This window comes from Meriones unguiculatus, chromosome 7, assembly GCF_030254825.1.
Source record: "Meriones unguiculatus strain TT.TT164.6M chromosome 7, Bangor_MerUng_6.1, whole genome shotgun sequence".
Taxonomy (NCBI): Eukaryota; Metazoa; Chordata; class Mammalia; order Rodentia; family Muridae; genus Meriones; species Meriones unguiculatus.
In genome coordinates this window covers 43,117,118-43,142,490 of record NC_083355.1, presented here as the reverse complement: position 1 = coordinate 43,142,490, position 25,373 = coordinate 43,117,118, and the positions used below count along the sequence as shown (strand labels likewise).

The 25,373-nt window shown below is 41.4% G+C and overlaps 1 protein-coding gene and 1 non-coding gene across 2 annotated transcripts in view; one reads left to right on the top strand and one right to left on the bottom strand.

Annotated features, from left to right (window-relative positions):
- Nucleotides 1–3,060: 3,060 nt before the first annotated feature.
- The window catches only part of Nsrp1 (nuclear speckle splicing regulatory protein 1), a 34,489-nt gene continuing 12,176 nt past the window's right edge, over nucleotides 3,061–25,373 (bottom strand). The window contains exons 3-7 of the mRNA XM_021654881.2: nucleotides 13,678–13,734; nucleotides 9,300–9,428; nucleotides 8,102–8,309; nucleotides 7,196–7,304; nucleotides 3,061–5,350 (exon numbers count right to left, since the gene is read on the bottom strand). Coding sequence (XP_021510556.1) covers nucleotides 4,318–5,350; nucleotides 7,196–7,304; nucleotides 8,102–8,309; nucleotides 9,300–9,428; nucleotides 13,678–13,734 — 1,536 coding nt within the window. The 3' untranslated portion in view covers nucleotides 3,061–4,317. The remainder of the gene's footprint in view (nucleotides 5,351–7,195; nucleotides 7,305–8,101; nucleotides 8,310–9,299; nucleotides 9,429–13,677; nucleotides 13,735–25,373) is intronic.
- LOC132655647 (small nucleolar RNA SNORA33) lies at nucleotides 11,891–12,019 on the top strand. Its single transcript, XR_009593436.1, has one exon. It is a non-coding gene; the product is annotated as a small nucleolar RNA SNORA33 (small nucleolar RNA).

Here is a 25,373-nt window from a genome sequence, read left to right as displayed (position 1 = left end):
GTGAACTGGAACTGAAGAACTGGCCGTGATTAAGAAGAGACCAGCATCATTCTGGGACATGTTTAAGTGACCACACAGAAGCTGTGTTCTAGGTCATCCTGACACAAACTTGAGTCCTTTTAGAAGGGGAAACCTCAGTTGAAAAAAGCCCCCATCGGACTGGCCTCCTGGCAAGCCTGTGGTGCATTTTCTTGATTGATAATGTGGGTAGTGCCATCTTTGGGTAGGTGGTCCTGGGAATGCACAAGAAAGCAGCCTGGGCAAGGCATGAGGAGCAAGCCAACAAACAGCACTCCTCAATGGCCTCTGCCTCAGTTCCTGCCCTCCGGTTCCTGACTTGGGCTCCTGCACGCCACTTCCCTGGATTATGGACTACTTCCAGCACATTCACGCACTGCTGAGTCTGCTATCCACGCATAGAGAAATAAATGAAACAAAGCTCGGCACTGAGGATGTGGTCTAGTGGCAGTACACATGGAAGGGCCTAGGTTCAACTCCCAGCCCTACTAAATAAATCTCTAATCTTTACACAGCATCTGACATTAATTCTTACTGCGGACCTCAAGGTGGGTAGACAATAATGTTTCTGGAAGAGCAATGTCTGGATTTAAACTGCAACAGAAATGCCCGGCAAACCCCATCGTTTACGGCAACCGCAGACCACATATGGCTATTGAGCACTTGAAATGTATTCAGTGTAACGGAGGAACTGAACTGTTAATTTTAATTAACGATGAAAATTAAGAGATGTTTGTTCATTTAAAAATCCCATTTAAGGAGTAAAAGATAAGCTGTGTGGTGATGCATACCTGCAATCCCAGCACTCAGGGAGGCAGAGGCAGGTGGATCTTTGTGAGTTTGAGGCCAGCCTGGTCTACAGAGTGAGTCCAGGAAGCCAAGGCTACACAGAGAAACCCTGCCTCAATAAATAAAAAAATTAATAAGAGTGTAAACAGGGCATTAAGAAAGGGCAGGGAGGCAGAACTTCAAAAGGAGCCGGGTGTAGCAGTACAGGCCTTAAGCTCTGCATCCTGGAGGCTCAGCCATGAGGACTACTACAAGCATAAGGATAGCCAAGGTTTACAAGGCAAACTCTCCCTTGAAAAAACAGCCAACACTGGGCTGGTGAGGAACGGGTCTGCAGGTGAAGGCACTTGCTACCAAGCCTGAACCACCAGAGTTCTGTCCTTGGGACCATAAGCAGAAGGAGACAACCGACTTCCAACAACTATCCTCTGATCCTCACACATGACCTTGCAGAAAAGTAATTTAAAAAACAGCACCCCCCACCCCCCAGTGAGCTATTCACCTGTTAATAAATGCTGGTAATGCCCACTGATGGAAGAGACTCTTTGCTCACTCATTTTGTGGTACTAGAAACCGAATCCACAAAATGCCAGGCAACAGCTCCACCACTGGGTGATTTCCCCAGCCCAGAGGGAATGAATTTTAACACAGCTGCTTTGGCATTATCCACTGAGTGTTTCCATACCTTTGATCAACCAGCATGTCCAATTTCTGGGAGTGAACCCACCAAAAGGCAAACGGATACATACATTTTGTAGGTGAACTACTAGAAGACAAGTACAAAACCAAATCTTATAAGCAAAGTAACTTCAACTGCGATGCCAGCCAGGGCCCATCAACAATGGACGGCTACTAGGGAGCCAGCCCACCTGACCTGGTGGCGGAAGCAGGGAGTGCCCTAGACAAGTCCAAGCTGAGCTTCTGTCCATCTTGTTTTCTCAACTCTGCACTTTCTGTAAACCTGCTACATGTGTAAGCCTGGTTTCCTTCCATGCATGGTATGATAGTAGGCTTGGTGGCCTGTGCCTTAACCCCAACAGAGGCAGCTATCTCTGAGTTTCAGGCCACCCTCGTCTGCATGGAAGTTTGAGGCTAGTCGGGTTTACTGAGAGCCCACCTCAAAATTAAGTGTTTCCGGTAACTCTTGGCATGGGACTATTGAAAAGGAAACAATGTATCAAATAGGTCTTTTTGGTTGTATTGGAAGAAATCTAATTCAAATTAATTTAAGAGAAAAAGCACTGGTCCAAATAGTTTAACAAATGATGACCTCCACCCTGAGCCAGACTGAAGAGCCACCAGGCGGGGTCCTCACCCCTCATCTCTGCTTTTGCCCTGTGGGCTGTCAGGCTTGTCTCATCTTCAGGGCAGCAAGGCTGGCAGAGAAGACCTTCAGGAACTTCTCTAATCCCACCTGAACTGGGATGGAGAACAAAGGTGGCTGGAGAGACGGCCTGGCCGCTCAGAGTACTTGCAGAGGTTGTTCCCATTACCCACAGCCTGCAGCTCGCAACCCTCTAACCCCAGCTTCAGGGGATCCACACCCTCTTCTGGCCTCCAACGGTACTCTCACACATATACCACGCATGGCTTTTGACAGCACACGTCAACACACACAGAAATTAACAATGAAAAGGTGCTGGGTGCTTTCCGCCGGAAAATCAGGACACTCTTCCCAGAAGGGGAAACGAAGGGCAGGAGATAAAAACTTGTTATGCGTGGAAGATCGATACATCATAACCAATCAGCGTCTTCTCCTATACAAAGTATCCAATTTGCTTTGTGGAAGTACTTGAATTTCAGGGACAGGGAACGTGAATTTATCTTCTCTCTGATACAATTTCTCCCTCCTTAGACTACTTTGCACACCACAATCAAGTTAACTTTGCCACGCATAAGGAATAACCCTAAGAAAAGAACAATGCTCTCTCTCTCTAGGTTCAAAGTCTGCACTCACTCCTGTTCTCCTGCAATCTCCTCTTTCCACACTTAAGCTGTTTATTTCCTGTGTAAATCAGTGGTTTTTAAGGGATTGTCCAGGGTCTGCAAGAACATAACATTCACTGAGTGAGCCAGGGATCTAATATTTACTCTATGTTTTCTTTTTGGATCTAAGAATATAATAAAATAATAAATATCAAATACAATAGTTTTATCTACATTAACATGCCCCTAAACCAAGCTTATAGAGAGCAGCTTTCTCCCTAGTAGTAATGTTTTCTTTACCCATGAATAAATTTACAGTATGTCAGGTTTCAATGACTTAGTTCAGAAATCGTAGTTTATTTGAACATGGAGATGGAAATTTAACAAGCTTCAGTCTCCTTGTTGGAGTATACGAAACATCTTTTCATTCTCAGCTCACAGATTTACTTACACAATTTAGGAACTTGCAAAATACAAACTTACAAACTAAAGTGACATCTAAACAAAATTAAACATGAATGAAATTACTGCTCTTTCATATTATATTAATTATGGCAATTCCAGGGCCTGTGCATGTCAGGCAAGAGTTCCACTACTGAGCCTTGTTCCTACCCCAGAAATTACATTTAAACTAAGTAAAAAATGAATTAAATGCAGGAGCACATCACCGTGTTTTTATTTAAGCAAGTATGCTGTGGATCAAAATGTTATTTAGACAACATGCATGATACACGGTACATTTTAATACAAATTTCAGAGCATATACCACTTTTTATATTTCTAAAATTTATGTATCTTAATTTACAAGGTAATATTTACAAATTCGTTTCTGCAATAAGAGAAACATGACCAGCTGTGCATGGGGTCGGTCATATGCCTGTAGTTCTAGCACGTGGGAGGCTGAGACCCTTGAGCACAGGAGTTCCAGAGCAGCTTGGGCAACACGGGAGAGACACTGTCTCAGTAACAACAACACCCACCCCCCAAAATAAAAAAATTCAACCACCCCCCAAGCAAAAGCTGAATATTAAAAAACCAAAACCCTCAGAGCTGGAGAGATGATGGCTCAGTGGTGAAGAGCACTGTCTGCTCTTACAGAGGCCCCGGGTTTGCGTCCCAGCAGCTACAAGGTAGCTCGCCATGTATAACCTCAGTTCCAGGGGATCCAGTTCTTCCAGCCTGCTCTGCAGGTACTGGGTACCGACCCACTTGGTGCACTGCCTTACACGCAGGCAAAGCACGCATACAGGTAAAATAAATAGTTAACACAAAACAATAACAAAAAACTCAAAAGCAACATTATATAAGAACTATTTTTAATGGTTACAGTGAAGTCAGTTTTCCTCATAAAGAACCCAGGGAAGATTTAACACCTTCCAATTCTTGAGTGTAATCAAGAAAGTGCAACAGATTAGAAACGATACCACAAGTCCAGCCAAGCCCTGAAGCTGAAAGAACTGACATCTGAGCTCACAAATTTTGAAAACACCCTTAAAACCCCTCCAGTCAGTGCTCACACAGTCACGTGCTTGTCTGAAGCTCACAGTGCTCTATGCTTCCCAGGAACTGCAGGTCCCGCAGCCATCAGTCTTCCTCTTTCTCAATGTAAGTCTTTGCGTTCATCCGCGCCATTTGCCTGGCCAAGTACCTGTCTCTAGCTGACATCACAGTTTCTTCATTGCTCCGCTTTGCAAACTTGCTCATGGCCTCAGGGGGCCTCTCTTGTTCACTGCTCTTCTCTGGCCTTTCCTCTTCCAGTCTGTGTTTTGTTGCTAGTGATGTTTCAGAACGAGAGGGCTTCCCTTGGTCCCCTTTGTCCTTTTCTGTGTTTCTCATTTTGCTGGATCTTTCCTGGTCAAGAAATTCATCCTTTGGCCTAGGCCTTGGGCTGCTTTCCCTTCTGTCCCGATTTCTCTCTGAAGAGTGACCACTTCCTTCTTGCTTTTCCCTCTCTCTGTATTTACCATTATTTTCATATCTTTCCTTCTTTCCTTTCATATGCTCTTCTTTTTCTCTGCTTCTCTTTTCTTTCTCACTGTATCGGTTGTGGTCATTTCCTTGTCTGTCTCTTTCTTGTTCTCTTGAGGAGTATTTCTCCCTTTTCTTCTCCTTGTCCTGTCTTTCTCTCTGTTCCCGCCCCTTCAGCTTCTCTTCTTGCTCATGCCTGTTCTGGTAGTGATCTTTATGATCATCCTCTCTGTGCCTATGAGAATTCTTTTCTTCGCGCTGGCTGCGGTCCAGGTGACAGCTGTCTTGGCCTCTGGACTGCCTGTCCTGGTGCTGACCTGCCTTTTGCTCATGCCCTCTTGACTTGGCACCTCTGGAGCGGTGCTTGGTACTTTGCCCTCTTTCTTCACTAGATGATCGTGAGTGGATCCGATTCTTGTGGGGTTTGGGGTGTTTCCTAGAGGCTTCTGTGTCTTCTTCCCTTCTGTGGTTGACTTTATTTTCTCTCCTTTCATCATCGTCACTACTCTTAGCGTCAAAATCGCTGTCAGCATCTGGGTTTTCCTCTTCTTCCTTTATCCCACTCTGGAGAATGCAGTTCTGCTGTGGTGGTCTGTTCTCTGAATTTGTTTCATCAGAGCAACCCCTGAGCGTCTCTTTTATTCCAGTCCTAAGAAAGAAAATTAAAAAAATTATAAATAAAGGCCATATTGTTCGTTGTAGGAAGCAAAGGACGTTCCTGTAATTTTCTCAATACAACTTAATTTTATGTACTGTCTGACAGTGCACAAAGATGTCTACTCACGTGGTCAGTTAGTGCTTCCACACGGCTGAGAACACTTTCAATACTGACAGAAGTAAAATCCACAGCCCCTCTCTTTCAGGTCACCAGAGCCTGTAGGTCTACATAAGGTCTCTTTCTAGTTTTTTTCTAGTTCTAGACAGAGAGTAACTGGGAAAAATAAGGTATGCCCTGGATCTAAGTTCTGTTTTCCCAACACAAAGTTCAAGTTGTGATTGTTACATTTTTCATTTTGTTCTTTAAAAAAGTTCTAAAAATACATGTGGATTATTTCCCATAGAAAACAGTACTAAATCTAATTCTAAAAATTACTATTTAAACTTCCATGATTAGAAAGGCATCATCAACCTGATAGTTGTGGTACCCATCACAACACAACAACAAAAATTGTGAATCTTCTGGCTGTTGCCATCAGCTATGCTTTTCTGGCTGTGTGATTAACTCATTGATAATGCTCACAAATGTTCCCTTCCCCAGTGAGGACTGGATGTAGTTAAGCATGTCAGTCAAGTGTTCTTACAGTATCCATATGCCCTCTGAAAACTCTCCCTTTTACATTTCGTTACACTGTACATACATGTGATAATATCTTACCATTCCTATAGTGTCTTAAAATTTTATCTGAAAGTCTTCTAATCCTTTGCTTTTCCAGATCAGAGATGGGTATGGAACTGTCTACAGAAATGGTAATATTTGAGTTGTACAGTACAGCAGTCATTAGCCAAAATTGGCAGGACAGTACTTGAAATGTAGATTAAAACTTTAAGTCATGCATGGTAGCACTCAGGGAGGCAGAGCAGATGGATCTCTGTGAGTTCAAGGTCAGCCTAGTCTACAAAGCAAGTCCAGGACAGCCAAGGCTACACAGAGAAACACTGTCTCAAAAAACAAAAACAAAAAACCCAAACAGAAACAAACAAACAAATAAGTAAACAAAACCTTAGATTTTATCTCTCTTTAAGTTACCTACCTGAATACCCACATGTGACTACTGCTGATATCTGACAGGGTAGTTTTGGTCTTTAGCTCCTGAATCTACATGGAGGCTGGGTTATACTCATGAAAATAAGCCCCTTTCATACTATATACTATCTAATGATCACGTAGAATTATATGTTGTATAACCCAATTCTTTAAAATTTCTATTTCTATTTATTATTTCTACAGCATTCTGCCTGCACACCAGAAGAGGGCACCAGATCTCACTATAGATGGTTATGAGCCACCATGTGGTTGCTGGGAATTGAACTCAGGACCTTTGAAAGATCAGCCAGTCTCTTAACCGCTGAGCCATCTCCCCAGAGCCCTTCTCTTTACTTCTTACAGTAACTGTTTTCAGGCACCAGAGCCTTAAAATGTTTTTAGTTTTAAAAAGCTCATACTTTGTTTTTGTTTCTTCTTTAAGGCCATACATAAGACCCATAAAGCACTTAAATATTCAGAAATTTTGTACACCAAAATGTTTTGATTAAACTAATATATTTTTGTGTGTGTGAGCTGTAGAATAAAAACCATGCTAAACAAAATCTTCAAGTTTTTAAGTTAAGAAACTGCAAACTCCACTCATGCATTCAATTAGGTCATGCTGGTCGGCACTGCAATACACAATGATGCACCCTTCTATGTTTCAGGAGTTTAAAACAACTCCCACAATGCATAGCCTCAGACTGTCAAGAGTACCTCTCTTCTAATACTCTCCTTGCCACCCCTTACCTGGCTTCCCGAAAGCTGGACTTAGGAACTGCCTCTTCACCAACTGCTTGGTTTAACAGATGCCTATAAAATCCACTGAGATCTTTCTGCTTGGTCACATCCAAACGTGCTACGGGGAAAGCAAAGGCAAACTGAGGACATGGATTCAGTGAAGCACAGTGCAGCGTTGTCTCACATAGGCAGAGCATGATCACACGGGATGTGTAAATGGTCTCTAGGCCAGGAGTCAGGGATAGCCTTTCAATGGCTTTGACTGGTGTGTCTATGTGTATGCATGTGGAGTCACCGGATAATCTGCGGGAGCTGGTTCTCTCTTGCCACCATGTAGGTCCCAGGGATTAAACCAGGTTGTCGGGCTTGGTGGTAAGCTCCTTACCTGCTGAGCCATCTCCCTGGTCCAGATACAATCTTAGAGATTTAGTTTTCTTTCATTTAAAATTGAAGAGCATTTGCCAATTAAATTACTGATATGTACACACTACAGTTTGATCTGGAGAAAGGTAAGATATTCTACAGCTCCTGGTTACTCATGATACTCTTTTTCTAACTGCCCAGTCAGTGTTCCTTGAGTGGTATTAAACATTTTCTCATCCTAGAATACATAGAGTCTAAAGTTTATTTGTTTCTGGAAAGTGTAATGTTGTTATGCCTTGTAAATGTTTTTACATTTGGAATTTCTAAGACAATGGCTTATAATGACCATAAAGTAATTAAATAAGAACTAAATTAAAAGCCCAATAGAAACAAGTTGCTCAGGGCCCAGCTGTGTCCTTATGAGCCATACGCTGACACGCACATAACATGCTGACTTCATATGCACACTATAGTCACGACAGCATAACCCAAATCCAGCGACAGCAGGTGGCTCAAGCAGCAGTCTGCTGCCGTTCCCTCTTCCCCTTTTACCTTCCAGGGCAGCTGCCCTCCTCTCTCTTTCCTCCTCTTCAGCTCTCTCTTCAAGCTTTTTTTTATAAGCAGATGTCACAAATGCCTCTTTATCATCAAATTCTCCTTTTTCCATCTCTCGTTCTCTCTGTATTTTCTTTTCCATCCTTTTTTCCTGTTCCTTTTTTCTGATCTCAACTGCTTTTAGTAAGTTGTGAATATATTTGGGCTAGGGAAAAATTTAATTATTTAGAAAAGAGGAAAAAAATGACACCCATTAATATAGAAATGTTTACTCTAAATGGGTCTGTGCTTTCAAACTTCAGAATAAATTTGCTAGCAAAATTCTACTGAAATGGTTCCTACTAAAAATGTCAGTGCCACAGAGAGAATGATGGTGCACACTTATAATCGAGCCCTGGGAAGTCAGGGACAGGAGAATCCCACCAAGTCAAGATCAGCTCAGCCTGGCATTCAGTTCAAGGTGGGCAAGGGCTACAGAAGCCTGTCCTGTTTCACGTCCCCCTACCTCCGGCCCCCACGTGCTGGCCTCAGACACATGGCAATACTCTTGCCTCAGCTCCCTCACTCAGTACCAGGGTTATAGCTGGGAGCCATCATGTCTAGTTCCTAGTTTCTAGTGTTCTTTTCAGTTTGTTTTATTGAGATGATTCATGACACAGTCCAAGTTAGCCTTGAACTTGCTAAGTACCCAAGTGTGGCTCTCAGCTTCTGACCTCTTGCCTCAGTCTCCCAGTGGCACATGCCACTCACTATGCCCGGCCCTTAAATTTTTATTTATTTAGAACAGGGTCTCACTATGTAGGTCTGGCTGGCTGGCCTTGAACTCACCTGACTCTGCCTCTCAGTACTGGAATTTAAAGTGTGTGCCACTATGCCTGGCTACTTGATATTCTTAAGTCAACAGATGAATGAATCAGGAAACAGATCAGGAGCAGTATAATTCTAGTATACTGAATGGCTAAAGAAAAAATTTCAAAAAAATGACTTGTAAGTTTCAAGGTGAAAAAAACAAACCTCAAAAATACTGGATAATTCACTTGACATCCTCTAGGACCTAAATTCTAAAAATCAAATCAATAATTTAGAACCAAGAACCCATCACAATACCTAAAATTTGTACTGAAGTCACAAAAATAATACAAAGAAAAAAAATATCCAGGTCAAGAGCAAAGAAAGCTGCATTTCAGCTACTAACCTTTCGATCTTTTCCTGAAAGCAGTTTGGGATTACTTTCTTCCTTTTTTCTCTGCATTTCATCATAAATGCTGTCATACTCATACACAGTGGAATCTTCTGCGAGAGCTTTCTGAATCTCCAGTTTGGTCTTTAAAAAAAGTTTAATAGATACCATTAAAAGTCTTTTCTTTTTTTCCTTTCTTTCTTTCTTTTTTGAGAAAAGATGACAAGCTAGAAATATATCTTAAAAACTATACCAATCACATTTCAAGACAAGAAATATGAATGTAGATTCTACCTTAGACCACCTGGATTTGAATCCTGGCTCCACTTACTCTGAGCAAGTTTGCTTTAATCTCTGTGTGCTTTAATTTTCCTCACCTAGAAGAGTGGTGACTGCATCTCTCTACTAAGCTGTGACAACGCAAGCTTAAAGCGTCTAAAGCAGAGGACTGACTGGTAAGAAGTGTTCAATAAACATTAGCTACAACATCTCACGATCAAGTACACTGCATGTTTAAAAAGTCAAAGGCACGACTGAGGAACAATCAGCCCTGGTTTAATTTTTATGTTACACTTAATAAATGAGGGTTTCTAACACATTGTTTAGTTTTCAAATATATGATCATAGGAAACACATTAAAAGTTCCAAACATTAAAAGAAAAAATCCAAACACCGCATCAAATGGGAGCCATATTATTAATTTTTACATTATCAATCATAGCCTCTGCTTTTATTATGTTTCTATCTGTTCCTCCTCTTACAGTATATAAAAATCTTCTCTAAAGGCTGGAGGAAAGATGGCTCAGGGGTAAAGAGCTGCTCCTGCAGGGATCTGGGTTCGATTCCCAGCATGTGTCACATGTTGGCTCACAACAATACACAGCTCCAGTTCCAGGAGATTTGATGCTCTTTCTTCTCTGGCTTCTGAGGACATTAGGCACACAAGTGTTCACATACATGTATGCATACACACATGTATGCAAAACACTTATACATATACAATAAATCTTAAAAAAATAACTAGGGGCTGGAGAGATGGCTCAGTGGTTAAGAGCACTGTCTGCTCTTCCAACGGACCCAGGTTCAATTCCCAACACCCACACGGAAGCTTCACAACTGCCTGTAATGCCAATTCCAAGGGATCTGACACCTTCATACTAATGCACATAAAATTAAAAAATTAAATAAAAAAATCCCCTTAAAGAAATAACTAGAGTTTCGGAGCTAGCTCAACCCCAACATCCTAAACGAGGCATCTCTGAGACACTTAACTATCAACAGTTTTCTGAGTATGATAAAAACGGTACACTGTAGTATTCAACTCTTTTCTTTTTTGGATTGTTTTATTTGCATGTATGTTGTGTGTTTTGCCTGCACGTGCGCAAGGAGACCAGCAGAGGAAGTCCAATCCTCCAATACAGGAGTTACACGTGGTTGGGAGTCTCCATGTGGGTGCTGGAACTGAACCCTGGTCTTCTGAAAGAGCAGCCAGTGCTCTGAAGTGCCAACCCATTCCTCCAGCCCCCGAACTCTTAATGGAATGTTTGATGTCACTACCTTCTTCCTGTTCCACAAATTATGACCTTTTGTTCCAGCTAATTAGTGTCTGAACCGCAGAGCTGTACATTCTTAAATTGCTATACTGCCTTGTTTAATATAGAATCTAAGAGTGGTCCTTTTATCTTCTTTTTTTTTTTTTTTTGAGATAGGGTTTCTGTGTAGCCCTGGCTGTCCTGGACTCTCTTTGTAAAACAGGCTGGCCTTGAACTCAAGAGATGTACCTACCTCTGCCTCCCTGAATGCTGGGATTACATGCACCGCCTCGCCCTGCTAAGATTGGTCCTTTTAAAGTGAAACGGTTACACAATTATTCAAATGAATCTACCTGGCATCTTCAGGTTCCTTTAAAATAATACTAAGGATTGAACCCAGGGCCACACACATGGTAAGTAAGTCCACTACCCTGGGCTACAGCCCCAGTCTGTCCTAAGTTTCTAAACTAAACCTTCACAGTTTTTCATATATAAATGAAAAAATTTCACCTGGAATATTGTTAAAACTAAGGAATCCCACACCCTGGATTTCCCAATATTCAGAAAATGAATGATAGTGAATACTACTCCCACAACCTAGCTGGCAGAATCCAAACAGAAAAACGGCAACTAAGAAATACTATATATCCATCCCCGAACCCCAGCAACAGAGCGGCTGGACGCGGTGGCACACAGACCTGTGAGGGAGAGGCAAGAGAACAAAATCCAGGAGAGCTGTGAGGCAAGTGCGCAGCTTTAAAGAAGCAGATCACACAGGGCAATCAACTATGGAACGGATGCACGTACTCATCTGAAAAGCTTAGAAGGAGGGCTGGAGGGCTGGAGGGCTGGAGGGCTGGAGGGACGGAGGGACGGCCCAGCAACTAAGGCTGCACACTGTTCGTACAGAGTTTGGCTCCCGGCGCCTACACTCGGCAGCTCACAACCACCTATAACTCCAGCTCCGGAGAATCCAATGGCCCCAGCCTCCTTGGGTTTTTACATTAACTAAGGATATGCATATGTCCACACGCAGACACCCACACTCACACATAATTAAAAATAATAAAAATAAAATCAGCCAATTAATTTGTCTCTTATAATGTTTCTGCAGAAATTAAGAAAAAGCTGCCAATAGTAATGCCATATTACAGGCCTTGAGGACAACAGCAGTCATTAAGGTCCCTGAAAATGGCTACAATATTGCAATATTAGGAAGCATTCTTGGAGGGCTGTTAGTTAAAATTTCACTCTCTGTAATTCTAAGAACTTAAACTTGAAAAAGTTGGTATATTACACGAAAAAATAACACCACCAACAAAAACTTGTGAAAAGGAGCAGGTGAGAAGGCTCAGCACAGGACACCTAGCCAGCAACCTGAACTCAACGACAGAGAGAACACACTCCTGTAAGCTAGCTCCTGGCCTTTTTCAGCTTACATTGTTATTTTTTTTTTTACTTTTTTTTAACTGCAGGTGGGAAGTGCCACATGGCATGAACAAAGCAGAATGAAGCAACAATGGTGGCAGACACCTGCGCTCTAGCACTTGGGAGGCTGAGGCAGGAGCATTACAAATTCTAGGCCAGCTTAGATGATAGTCTAAATTAACACATTATTTCTAAATAAATACATTAAAACAAACAAACAGGAGAAATGGCTCAGCAGGTAAAAGCGAAACTGACCGCCTGTGTTTAATCCCTGGAGCCCATGTTTATAAAAAAAAGTGAGACATAGCAGCAGACATACGAAATCCCAGCATTGTTGCAGCAGGATGGGAGGCAGACAGGAAAACAGGCCAGAAGCCACAGTAAGCAGCACAGCGACACAAACAAGACATCAAGACTAGAAAGTCTACACAAGGTAGAAGGGAAAGGGAGAGCCAGCTCCTGACCTCATGGTGCAATGGCCTCTCCCCAGGGAGACCACACCTTCCACCACACACACACAGACACAGAGTCTTTAAAGTAGAAATAAACTCACAAAGTGTATAGAGTACTAGCTCATTCTAGAAGCACTAACAATCTTGGCATTATTAGACCTTTTCCAATCTAGATAATTACACTAGTATTTTTCCAGTGAAATAGGTAAAAGACAAAATGTCACCATCAGTTCTGTGTTATTCAGATCCAAATAAGAAAAAGGAAAAAAAAAAAAAGACTATTAAAGTATCATCTACTTCCCAGTCATATTTGTTTACAATCTGGTAAATGCAATCGAAATTCATGATAAGTGAGCTTGGAATTAGCGCAGAGGCGGAAGGCAGAGACGCCGCAGCGGGGAAGCGGCAGCCGGTGAGAGGGGCGCACTCGGGCGCACTCTCAACTCTGTTCATTCTTTCTACTTTGGACCCGTGAAATCTGGGACGCAGGATTATAAAAGCAACAATCAGTACAAAAAGGGGCAATTGATACTTTCTTAGAGCACGAATGGGTTTTCAGAATTTTACAAGCAAACAGGGTTTGGGAAGAAGTGCTTAGAGCCACTGTTGAAAACGGCCCGCCGCTCCCCGCCTTGTTGGCCAATGATTCTAAGTAGCTGTGACATCACGGTGCTGTGTCTAGACCTTTTTCTTCTGACAAGGGAGCTCCAAGCAAAATTTACTAAAGAAACAAATCCCAACAATGCAAACAACCGTTATCAGCCTACTGAGTCAGGTGAAAGCACAGCTACAGCCCATAATAAGGAGCTAATTGTATTTTCCTTTAATATTCACAAAGAAAGTCTGCAATCTACATAAGCTGAGAAACACTTTACACATTTGAAGAAATAAAATTATGTCATCATACTCATTTATTCTGTTTCACTCTCAGCACTAAGTTCTGAAACACTGGTTTATACAGTTCTTTCAGTCATCCCCTACCTGTTTCATGGCCTGCTTCTTAGCAGCTTCCCTCTGAAGGCTTTCACTCACGGAGGTCTGAAAGACAGAAAAATGTCACTGTTCATCTAACTTAAATTCCTCTTCCAGTATTCTGGTTAGCAAATGGTTCCTTACTTAAGAGTTAAAATACAAAGGTAATGCTAATTAAATTAGTATCAGGGGTTTTCCACCTAAATGTTAGGAGACAAATTAATTTCCATTTTAATGCATCAGAATAGATTCTAAAGCATTTAAAAAAAGCTGGTTGTGATATTTGTATAATATACATCTGAAATGGTAGTACAGCATAATGAGCTACAGACATAAACAGACATTTTTAAAAAGAAGACAAGCAAATAAATGGTAAACGGGCATATGAAAAATGTTCAGCCAAAGAGCATGGAGGCAGCATGTTAAAACACTACCAATGTGTTGTCAAAATATATTATCAACCAATCCGAACTTCCCTGCTTGGTGGCACTTTCAATTGTTTTCTTTTCTTTTCTTTCTTTCTTTCTTTCTTTCTTTCTTTCTTTCTTTCTTCTTTTCTTTTCTTTTTTCTTTTGTCTCACTACTGCAGTCCTAGTTCTCCATGTGGACCAGGCTGGCCTTGAACCCACAGGGGATCTGCCTGCCTCCGCCTCCTCAGTACTGACTTAAAGGCATGTGTCACTATATCCAGTCAGATAACAATTTTAAACATTTTTAGAAGTAATATATACTTCAGATGTATTTTATGTCTACTTCTAATCAGTGCAAACAAAAGCTTTTTATCTTCCTTCCACAAATCAGAAAAGCAACAATGAACTCAGTAAGGAAAGAAATGGATTTCATACTGTATGAAACAAAACTGTGACATAACTACCATCAACACTGACCCATTAATCTCAGTTTCTAGACTACATAAGGAAGAGGTCAAAATAATATTCACAAGCAGCTCAGTGGTCTGAGTTCCAGTTTCACCAAGTTTCCCTGTTTCAATATCCCTACATCTAATAGTCCCTACTTCACGACTGGCTCAAAGCTGGGGGGGGGAGGAGAATAATGACCAAAATCAAATATGCTCTAACTACAAAGTACACCTATTAGTTGATTAATTCAAACATGAGCACATAAATAATTCTAATAAAACAGTTCTAAAAACCAGTCCACAGTAAATGCAAAGAGAATATTCATTAATGTTACTTTTGTTGAATCACAGACTACCATTAAGAGGATTCCCATTGCTTTTTTAAAAAATGTATTTATTTATGTATATGAGAGCTTTATTTGCATGACAGAACAGACTATCAGATCCCATTATAGATAGTTGTAAACAACCATGTGGGTGCTGGGAATTGAACTCAGGACCTCTCAAGAGCAGCAGTGCTGTTAACCACTGAGCCACCACTCCAGTCCCTAGGATTTCCATTGCTTAAGAGGGCAAAAATTATTTTCTCTAAGAGCTTTTAAAGGGGCTGGAGAGATGGCTCAGCGGTTTAAGAGCACTGTCTGCTTTTCTAAAGGTCGTGAGTTCAATTCCCGGTGACCACATGGTGGCTCACAACCATCTATAATGTGAACTGATTCCCTCTTCTGGCAGATGTAAATGCAGATAGAACACTCATATACATAAAATAAATAAATCTTTAAAAAAAAAAGAGCTTTTAAAGATATTATTTTACAAGCAAGATCAAATATAAACATTTGAACTATCATAAAAATAGAAAAATAAACCAAAACCCATACAGATGCTTAAAAAACATTTTCTGCCTCAAAGTTCAAGAAAAGAGGTCTACAAGGCCTGACACCTTTTAAATGTTTACCTCACTAACACTTAGGTAGCATCTAAGTAAGTAAGTTTCTATCTGTTTTAGTTCCAAGTAAGAAAAATTAACATGTATTCTACAGGTACTCATCATGTAACTCTTAAAGGTTAAAGATGAAAGATGCTGTCAAGTATGGGCACTGTAAATTGAATAATTCAGAAGAAACTGCAACTTGCTTTTCTTAGTCTCTGCACTCATTTATTCTACAAGAATAAAAATGACTCAACCAACCCAATGTTTGCTACAAGGAATTACAGTGAGATCTGGCCTCAAGGGGAGACCTTTTGGCCACTATTTAGCTGAAGTGCCTCCTGTGCCATGATGATTGAAGAGAAGCATCTCTGCAAATGCTGTTGGCATGCTTTTACCAAGAGGCTGTATAACAAACTGAAAATCTTACAGATATTAGACCACTATTTATATCAATTTTCCAGTCATATTCTTTAACTGAACCAAAGTTTTACATTTTTATAGAAATTAACCTGTCACTCTGTAGTTAATAAAGGGGGGGGGGGGCAGCATTTATTGCCTATTTTTCTGAAATAAGAGTTTCCCTCCCCCTGTCCTATTCTAGCTAAAGAAAAACAGTTCAAGAACCATGCTTCTTTTCAAATGGTGCATAGCTATGATATGTTGTGTTGGGAACTCTAGAGATGAAAACGCCCTGTTCTTTTTTTTAATTTAGCAGCAGACCATTTGCTAGTGGTCCCGCAACTCAGCACTCTTTGTTATGGGCTTAATTTACTCATATTTATATTCACTATAAATGCAAAACCTGCTTAACAGTTGTGAAGAGTGAGTGAGTTTTCTATGAAGACAAGGCCAATCATCCTTATCCATGAACCCCTACAGAGAAGAAAGTTTGGGTTTCTGGGTGCAGGAGGAAGTCAAGCTCACAGCCTTACTCTTACTACACACTGTGATATTTCAGAAGTGAAGAATTAAGTTTTCAACTTCATTTTCAAATGGCTTTATTGTTTTAACACTTTAAGCCATCACTTGAGGATCTTGCTGTGTAAAAGACACCATACTAGACACTACTGCCAGTAGATAAAAGCCTACCAAAACATCTCTGCTCAGGGAGATGTTTACATCATGAAAATGAAGGTGTAGATATAATGGGAATCACTCCTAAGAAGCCAAAATTTCAGAAACCATCTGGGTGTGGTGGTGCACCTTTTTAATCCTATCCCCAGTCCTGGAAAGGAACAGGCAGGCAGATCTGAGTGTTCAAGGCCAGCTCGGTCTACATGGAGAGTCCCAGGCCAGACAAAACTACATAGGGGAAAGAAACCTCATCTCAAAAAAAGGGGGGGCTTCCAGAATATATTAGTACTTTGATAGGGCTAGGGCCGTTTCTCCCTGAGCAACCAAGAATAGATAACTGGTCACCTAGCTTTCTCTGAGAGGCATTTTGTATGAGCTCCTATTTGTGCAGAGCTCTGCTTCTTTTGTTCACTCTGTAGTGTATATGCTTGACTTTGACCTATTTCTGGCTACAAACTCTGGATTCACCTATTTTTGGTTACCTGCTTTATGTTGCTAAAATCAGTTTTATACTGCAGTAGGTCTTCATGGTAGACATAATTTAACTTACAGTGTTTATCCAGATCTGTTCTTCTGCTGTCTTCTGTACTGTAATTTGCCTTTGCGTGTAGATTACACTTTTGATTTTGCACCTATCAACTTGACTTTAAATGGTCTTGTTCTGGCTTCTGTTTCTGAATTATGTCTTTAATTTTTTTCTTCCAAAGAATTAAAGCAACCAAGTTTTTTTGTTTTTGTTTTTTTTTTAAATCACTGGTTCAAACCCTCTCCTTCACCTGAATTGTGGTAATTACAATTCACCTTATTTTACAAGTCATCATGTAATTTTTAAAAATCTACTTTAATTCTTTACCCCATCTTTTTTTTTTAAATTTTCATTTTGGAGTAGACCCTCACTGTGGAGCCCTAACTGGCCTTAAATTCGTATTATTCCATTATTTATGCCTCAATCTCCTAGCATAGTCTGGTACATTAAAAACAAACAAACAAACAAACAAACAAACAAACAAACAAAAACAGGTCAGTGCAATGACTCAGTAATTGACGTGTCCATGCTGGAGCTGGAGCTCAGAACCCAAATGCATGCTTGGCGGGTGCAGTGGCCCACACAGAATCCCAGCCTCAGAGGCAGAAGCAGGGGCACCCAGAATGATAGAAATGGTAACCAAGATGATTCCTGATGGCCTTCCTCTGGCCTCTACAGGAACACTCACATGTGCAGACACACAGACACGAAGACACACACGCATGCGCCCTTACCCAAACAAACAAACATGCATACATAGATATACTCAGTCTACTGTCCCCCCCTTCTGTCCTTTCTCCTCCTTTACCCTTTCCTGACCTCCCCTCCCCACAGTCGGCGCTCCGCTTTTCCTCCCCACTGCCTCGCTGCTCCCAATAAACCTAAATTTATATAATACATCTTCATCTTTCTATTAGCTCATTCTGTTTTATTTAATCAATCATTATACTACACTACATGAGATATTAAGTGGTTAAAATCCCACTCAACATGTACCCTAGTTCACCTGAAAGGTGAGTCTTAAACAACAAATGACCTTAACTCCACTCCAACATCTCAAGCTGGGAGAATGCTCTCTGGCAAGAATTGCCTAAGATAGTAATTTGCTACATGGAGTTTTCTGGTAGGCAGCTAACTGGTGCTTTTACTCAGCAAAGGAAGAAGTTAGGGGACATCTTTTTAAAGCAGCTTTGCTTTCCTGTTGAAATACTTCCATGACACAGAATCTTCTTACTAACATACACTGTACTTTTCTTTGCTTTTTTTTTTTTGGTCAGGGAATGAATTGAGAGAAGACTGTACATGTACATGACCCCCCAAGCACCACTGTAGTAGCAAGAAACTCAAGGTAATTTACGTTTTAACTCTCAGATGGCTAAAAAAGTCTCTATGTATGTACGCTGTAGTTAGATACAGTCTTAACTAAAAATGATGAGATCTATAATTCAAACACAAGTGTGTTTGGAATATGGTTAGGAGGTAGAAGATTTGCCTAACATGTATGAGGTCCTGGGTTCAATCTCTAATACAACAAATAAAATAAAACTTAAAAAACATCTAGACAAAAATATTATATTATCCGCCAATCACAGCATGGTATACTTAAAGAGGAATGCAAGAGAGGGTAAGGGATATGGTGGGAATTAACAGTAACTCAGGACAAGTCGTGTGCAGGCTAATGACTTCAGTGTGCCTGGAAGACAGCTGTGAGTAACAACTCAGAAGTTAGGTCTGCTGTGTAATGGCTCTTGCCCTTGTTGGAGCAGTATCATAGTTCCAGAGACCAGACAGACGTTTTTACACACTGCATGTGCTGATGTCATACCTTACCCACTTTGTGTGGTAATTTCTCTGAGATAAAAACCACAGCAAACAGTGTGTGCCGCATAAGGGGATGGATAGGGTCAGCTGTGGCTTGCTCATAATGAAGACATATAGTTCTCTACCACAGCAGTGTAGGATCCTGACTGAAGGAAAAACCTCAGAACATGCTGTCTATATCGCATGTTACATCAACCAAGATTAGTGATAGAAAAACAAGTATTTTATGTTTAATGAAAACATATGGATATAGAATGGTATCTCTTTCAGCTTTCTTTAACTTACCAATAAAATAAAATTCTGTATGCTTTTTTCAGTTAGGAACACAAACTTATTTTCAAAAGCGACACTCCAAGCCATGCTGCAGCAGCTAGCACTCAGAAGAGTCAGAGGTTGCATTGCCTTTCCTCTACAAGGGCAATTTTAATGAAATATACTCAGCAATGCATTTCTCCTTTTAAAGACAAGCCAGAGTTTGGGACCCCATAGATAACGGCAATGACCAAGTCAGGTGTGCAGTGGGCCCAGGACAGACTTTATTAGAGTTTTGTTACAAACACACAGTCTCTTGACACTAAAGATGTAGTTCTTGCAGATAAGGCCGGGAGGCAGGAAATGAATCTCCTCCCAAATGCTGCTTCTTATCTTTAAAGTAACCTCAAATTATTACTAAACTAATAAAGTAATTTTGTTTCAGAAAGTGATCTGATCTATTTTATTTTGAGCTTTTGATAAGTCCAAGAGTGAGATGTGGGATTATTACTTTTTGTCTGACTATAAACACTAAGATATGTCATAAAAATAAAGGAAAAGCTTTTAAAAAATGATTTTTATAGTAAAGCTGAAATAACCAATATCAAAGTCTGTCAGTATAGTACATGAAGATATACACAGTTTTGGATAAGTAAAAACAAAACAAAAATCACAATTGATTGTTATTTAACTACAAATTTTGAGGTAAAAATTTTATTGGCTTCTAATTAAAAACTGTCATTAAATAGGACACAGTGAGCTTGTATATAAACCGAATAAAAGTGATAATTCCCCAAAGTAACTATGAATATCAATCAGTGCCTTATTTGTGAAAATTTTGTAATATAACGCCTCCTAGCTAATAGTAACAGCCCAAACTGGAAATTAAAATTGCACTAAAAGGCCACAAAAAAGCCGGGCATGGTAGCATACACTGTAATCTCAGCACTCGGGGAGGCAGAGGCAGGTGGATCTCTGAGAGTTCGGGGACAGCCTGGTCTACAAAGCGAGTCCAGGACTGCCAAGGCTACACAGAGAAACCCTGTCTTGGTGGTGGTAGGGAAGTCCATAAAAAGCCAGGCTACTAAGTATTACCATCAAACACCAGTGGGCTGGAGCCAGTCCAGGAAACAGTCACCTAGATGAATGGCGGTAATGACTGTAAACAGAGAAGGCCTTACTGTGTAGGAACAGACATAGTTTAGCACACTTCTACCATGTGTCACAGCGCTGGGCACTTAAGATACACTCTTGTTATCTTTAAACCTTAGGTGCTATCACAGGGCCAGGCTTTCCAGTTTTGTTGTGGAGACAAGGCTTCACAATGTGCCCAGGCTGGCCTCTAACTCAGGCTCCCCTACCTTGGCCTCTAGTGCTGGGGTTATAGTTGTGCAGCACTGTGGAAACTGAGACCAAGAGAAATGAAACAATCACCTAAGATACCAAAGCTAGGAAAGCCAAGTTCAAATTTGCTACAAACTGCAAATTAGCCCACCCTGCAGCCTGATCCCTTGAAATGACACAGGAAATCCATAATCATGCTCCAAGTTAACAGTTACCCTCAGCACCCGCAGCTCAAAGACAGAAGGCAAGACACCAAACTACCCCTGAGGCTGTGTGGGTATGTGCAGGAAAGGGTGGCAGGGGCTCCAGAGGCTGGTATTTTGAAGCAAGAAACATGAATAATAGAAGACTGATTAGTTGGATTTTACATTAAAAGCAGCAATGTAGATGTGGACCTTGACATCTCACCTTCTCTGGGAAAGGCAAATAACCGAGATTTCATTTCTGCCCTGAGTTGGATATAATACAGGGGAACAGACTGATTAGATGATTGGCTTGAGAACATAGGAAGAACTGGCATTCTGTCTAGTCTGCAGTATGCCACTGCTCTAGGACAAGTGGTCAACTAAAAGGCAGAATGTTTGTGTAAAATGTATCTAACGTGAATTTGGAAAGGATTGACTAGGATGGAGGTAAGAAACACTTGCAGTAAAACAACAACAATAAAAACAGGTGGGCAGTAGTGGCCCACGCCTTTAATCTCAGCACTGGAGAGGCAGAGGCAAGCTGGTCTAGGAATTCAAGGCCAGCCTGGTCTACAGAATGAGTTCAGGAACGCCAGGCTGTTGCACTGAGAAACCCTGTCTTAAAAAACAAAAGAACAGCAACCACAGAAAAAGTTCACCAAGTGCTAGGCTAGATACACCCTAGGGCAGCAGCTCTCAACCAAAGGTCACGACCTCTTTGGGAGTGGAATGACCCTTTCACAGGAGCCACCTAAGTTCATTGGAAAACAGATATTGATATTATAACTCATAACAGTAGCAAAATTAGTTATGAAATAGCAAAAAAAAAAAAGTATGGTTGGTGTCAGCACAATATTAGGAAGGCTGAGAAGCAGCACTGCTCAGGAGCTTTTATACCCTTATATGATTGGGGACTCTGACTAGGACAGGTTTACCATATTAGATACTGAAACTACCAAGGTGACAAAATGACTCAGTGAGTAAAGGTGCTAACTGCCAAGCCTGGAAACTTGGGAGTTCAATTCCCAAAATCCAGGTAGAGAACTTCAAAGCTGTCCTCTGACCTCCTCCTAAGCACCACAGCACTAAAGCTCACACGGGTGAAACAACATTTAAAGAAATTAAAACCAACAAGGGATGAGCAGGGCTGTACATAAGTATAATCCCTGCGCACAGGAGGAGGAGGAGGCAGCAGGACTTCATGTTCCTCAAGATGCTGTCACAGGGGGAGGCGAAGGAAGCCAGTGTGATGACAAAGCACCCAGGAAACGGAGGCAGGAGAATCATCCTTGGCTAGACAGTAAGTGCAAGGTCAACCTGAACTATTCCTGAAATCCTGCTCCAGAAAAGAGGGGGCGCTGGAGAGACGGTTTAATGTTAAGAGCGCTGGGTGCTCTTCCAGAGGATCCAGGTTCAATTCCCAGCTCCCACATGGTGGCCTAGAACTGTCTACAGCTCTAATTCCAGGAGATCAGTTGTCCTCTTCTGGCCTCCTCAGGGAACCAGGCACACAAGCAGCGCATATACATCTACAGTTTCTTAAAAATAGTAAAAGACGTAATTTATGTTACACTTTGCAGTTTAAAACCAGTTGCACATATATACCAAGGCCAAGTGCGGTTTATGTAAGAATTTACAAGAATGGTCTCACTTTAGAAAAATTTATCAATGTAACCCACAACAGTAACAGATACTGGAGAAAAGAAAACAGCTAACAAAATTTAATCTAACAACTAATACAATTTTTGGGACGTGTGGTCCTGGAACTCTGTAGACCAGGCTGGCCCTGAACTCAGAGATCCACCTGCCTCTACCTCCTGAATGCTGAGATTAAAGGCGTGCACCATGACCACCTGGCTTCCTTTTGGGGGGGGAGGGGGAGAGGGGGTGGTGTAAGGGAGCTAATACAATTTTTAAGCACTCACAGTTATTCATAAATTTTCATGAACTTATCCTGTGTTGGCTTATAGCATCAAGATTTGTAATGGCCTCTGGGGGCACCAGGCATGCAAGTGATGCACAGACACATGCAGACAAAACACCCACACATATCAGCATACATTAGTATAGTTTAATTGCTGTGCTGCATATAGCTCTGTGGGAGAGGCTTGCTTACCATGTGTGACGCCCTCAGTTTGCTCCTCAACACAAAGGTAAGTAAATAAATCTAGAAATATTACAGAAACCAAGCAGGTTTTATATGATAAAGCCAACAGGCAAGCATTCTTCCACAGTCTAAACTTAGGAAATGATGCCCTAAGAACACTTACTGAAAACTTGGGAAGAAAGCCAAAGATCACAGAAATGGAAAGCAAGAGTAAAAAAAGAACTAGTGAAGAGCAGCAGAAAAAAAGAAGTTTATAGCAAAGCAAGAATGAGTTACTTTCGGAACAGAACTCATGTCAATTTATTACAGCAGAGGGAGTACACAGCATGCTAACCATAGCATGGCATGGTGGCAAATGCCTACTCCTAGCTATCCAAGAGGGCAGCCCGGGAGTTTGAGACCAGTCAGGGCAGTGTATGGAGAGCCTAAGAAGCTATCCCAAACAAGCAAGCAAATTAAAAGGGACAGTTTTAAAAGTTAAGTAGGCCAAGCATGAAGTTATGAGTTGTAATTCTAGTATTTAAGGCTGAAGCAGGAGGGTCGCAAGCTTAAGGTTAGCCAACAAGTATGATGAGACCCTGTCAGAAAATAGAAACAACGGTCAAGACATTCCAGGGGATCAGGAAGGAGGCAGAGCATGAGTAGACACCAGAGGATTCTAAGCATTTTGGAACTGCACTGGGAGCTACCCAAGAGGAAAGGCTAAGGCAGCGCTGCAAACTGCAGGCCTGGTAGAAGATGAACATAAGACACTTGGTCATAAAGTCTGGGTAGTTCCAAATGTCAACCAAGATAACATACCTCAGTGGCCACACAAAGAACCAGTTCAGAAAATTCACTATACAAAATAGGTAGAGATGCAGATCAAGACCGCGAGGCTCTGGATCTAACTGCCAGCAATACTAAAAAAAGAAAAAATGCATAATGCTAATTAAGCATTTTTAAAAAGCACAGGAATAGGTAGAAATCTCAGCAGTTAAGGACACTGCTGCTTGCTCTTCCAGAGGAGCTGAGTTCAACTCCCAGCACCCACGTGGCAGCTCGCATGTGACTCCGGTTCCAGGGTGGTCTGATACCCTCACACAGACAAACATGCAGGCGAGCATGGGGACCCCACCACGTCTCTACCTCCATCCAATAAATCTTTCAGAACAACAAAAAAAGCAAACAAATTTTGAGATTTTGATTTGCTACATTATAAATGGCTTTAATTTCCAGTTTTCAGGCAAAAACATACAAACTATGTAATGAACAAGATGTCCAACGAACAAAAACAAAAACAAAAAAACCAAAACAGAACTATTTCTAAAGAACTAAAAAACAGTTTGAGCAAAGTGTCTCACCAAACAGAGACCATAAGTGAGGAAGGGAAGAAAAGAAAGAAGAAAGAGGGAGGAAGAGAGAAAATTCTGAAGTTGAAAAAAATACAAACACTGTATTGTGCACTGTATTTCAGAAGGGGAAAAAAAAGAAATTTTAAAAATTTGCCCAACATGCCATCATGAGTCAATCTAGTCAAAAGGTCAGAGATACAAACAAGATTTACAAAGTCATTTTTATTTATCTAGAAAATCTGAGATTAATATCACTTTCTTCCTAGGAAAAAGAATCCCTAGTTCAGGCTGGAGAGATGGCTCAAGGTCAAGAGCACTGCCTGCTTTTCCAGAGGTCCCGAGTTCAATTCCCAGCAACCACATGGTGGCTCACAACCATCTATACTGAGATCTGGTGCCCTCTTCTGGTGTGCAGGTGTACATGCAGACAGAACACTGTCTATAAAATAAATAAATCTTTTAAAAAAATTTTTATTACAGTTTATTCACTTTGTACCCCAGCTGTAGCCCCCTCCCTCATCCTTTCCCACTCCTGCCCTCCCTCCCTCTTCTCCTCCCATGCCTCCCACCCCCAGTCACAGGGGAGGTCCTCCTCCCCTTCCCTCTGACCCTAGTCCATCAGGTCTCATCAGGACTGGCTGCAATGTCTTCCTCTGTGGCCATGGCAAGGCTGCTCCCCCCTCAGAGGGAGGTGATCCAAGAGTCAACCACTGAGTTCATGTTAGAGACAGTCCCTGTTCCCACTACTAGGGAACCCTCTTGGACACTGAGCTGCCATGGGTTACATCTGTGCAGGGGTTCTAGGTCATCTCTATGCATGGTCCTTGGTTGGAGTATCAGTCTCAGAAAAGACCCCTGGGCACAGATTTCTTGGTTTTGTTGCTCTCTTTGTGGGGCTCCTGTCCTCTCCAGGCCTTTCTATCTCCCCTCTTTCATATGATTCCCTGCACTCTGCCCAAAGTTTGGCTATGATTCTCAGCATCTGCTTTGATACCCTGAAGGGTAGAATTCCAAGTTCACCTATCTGCAATACTTGCCCTCTCAGCTACTTCGCATAACTAGGATTCTCTTGTCATCTTGCCCAGTTTTTAAAAACCTCATCCTTTTCTCTTTTTGCTTTGCTTTCTCCTTACTGCTAGACAACAGAGATGATTTTTGGCAAAATTACAGAATTATTTTCAAATATCTCATTGTCCGGGGCTGGAGAGATGGCTTAGAGTTTAAGAGCACTGGTTGTTCTTCCAAAGGTCCTGAGTTCAATTCCCAGCATCC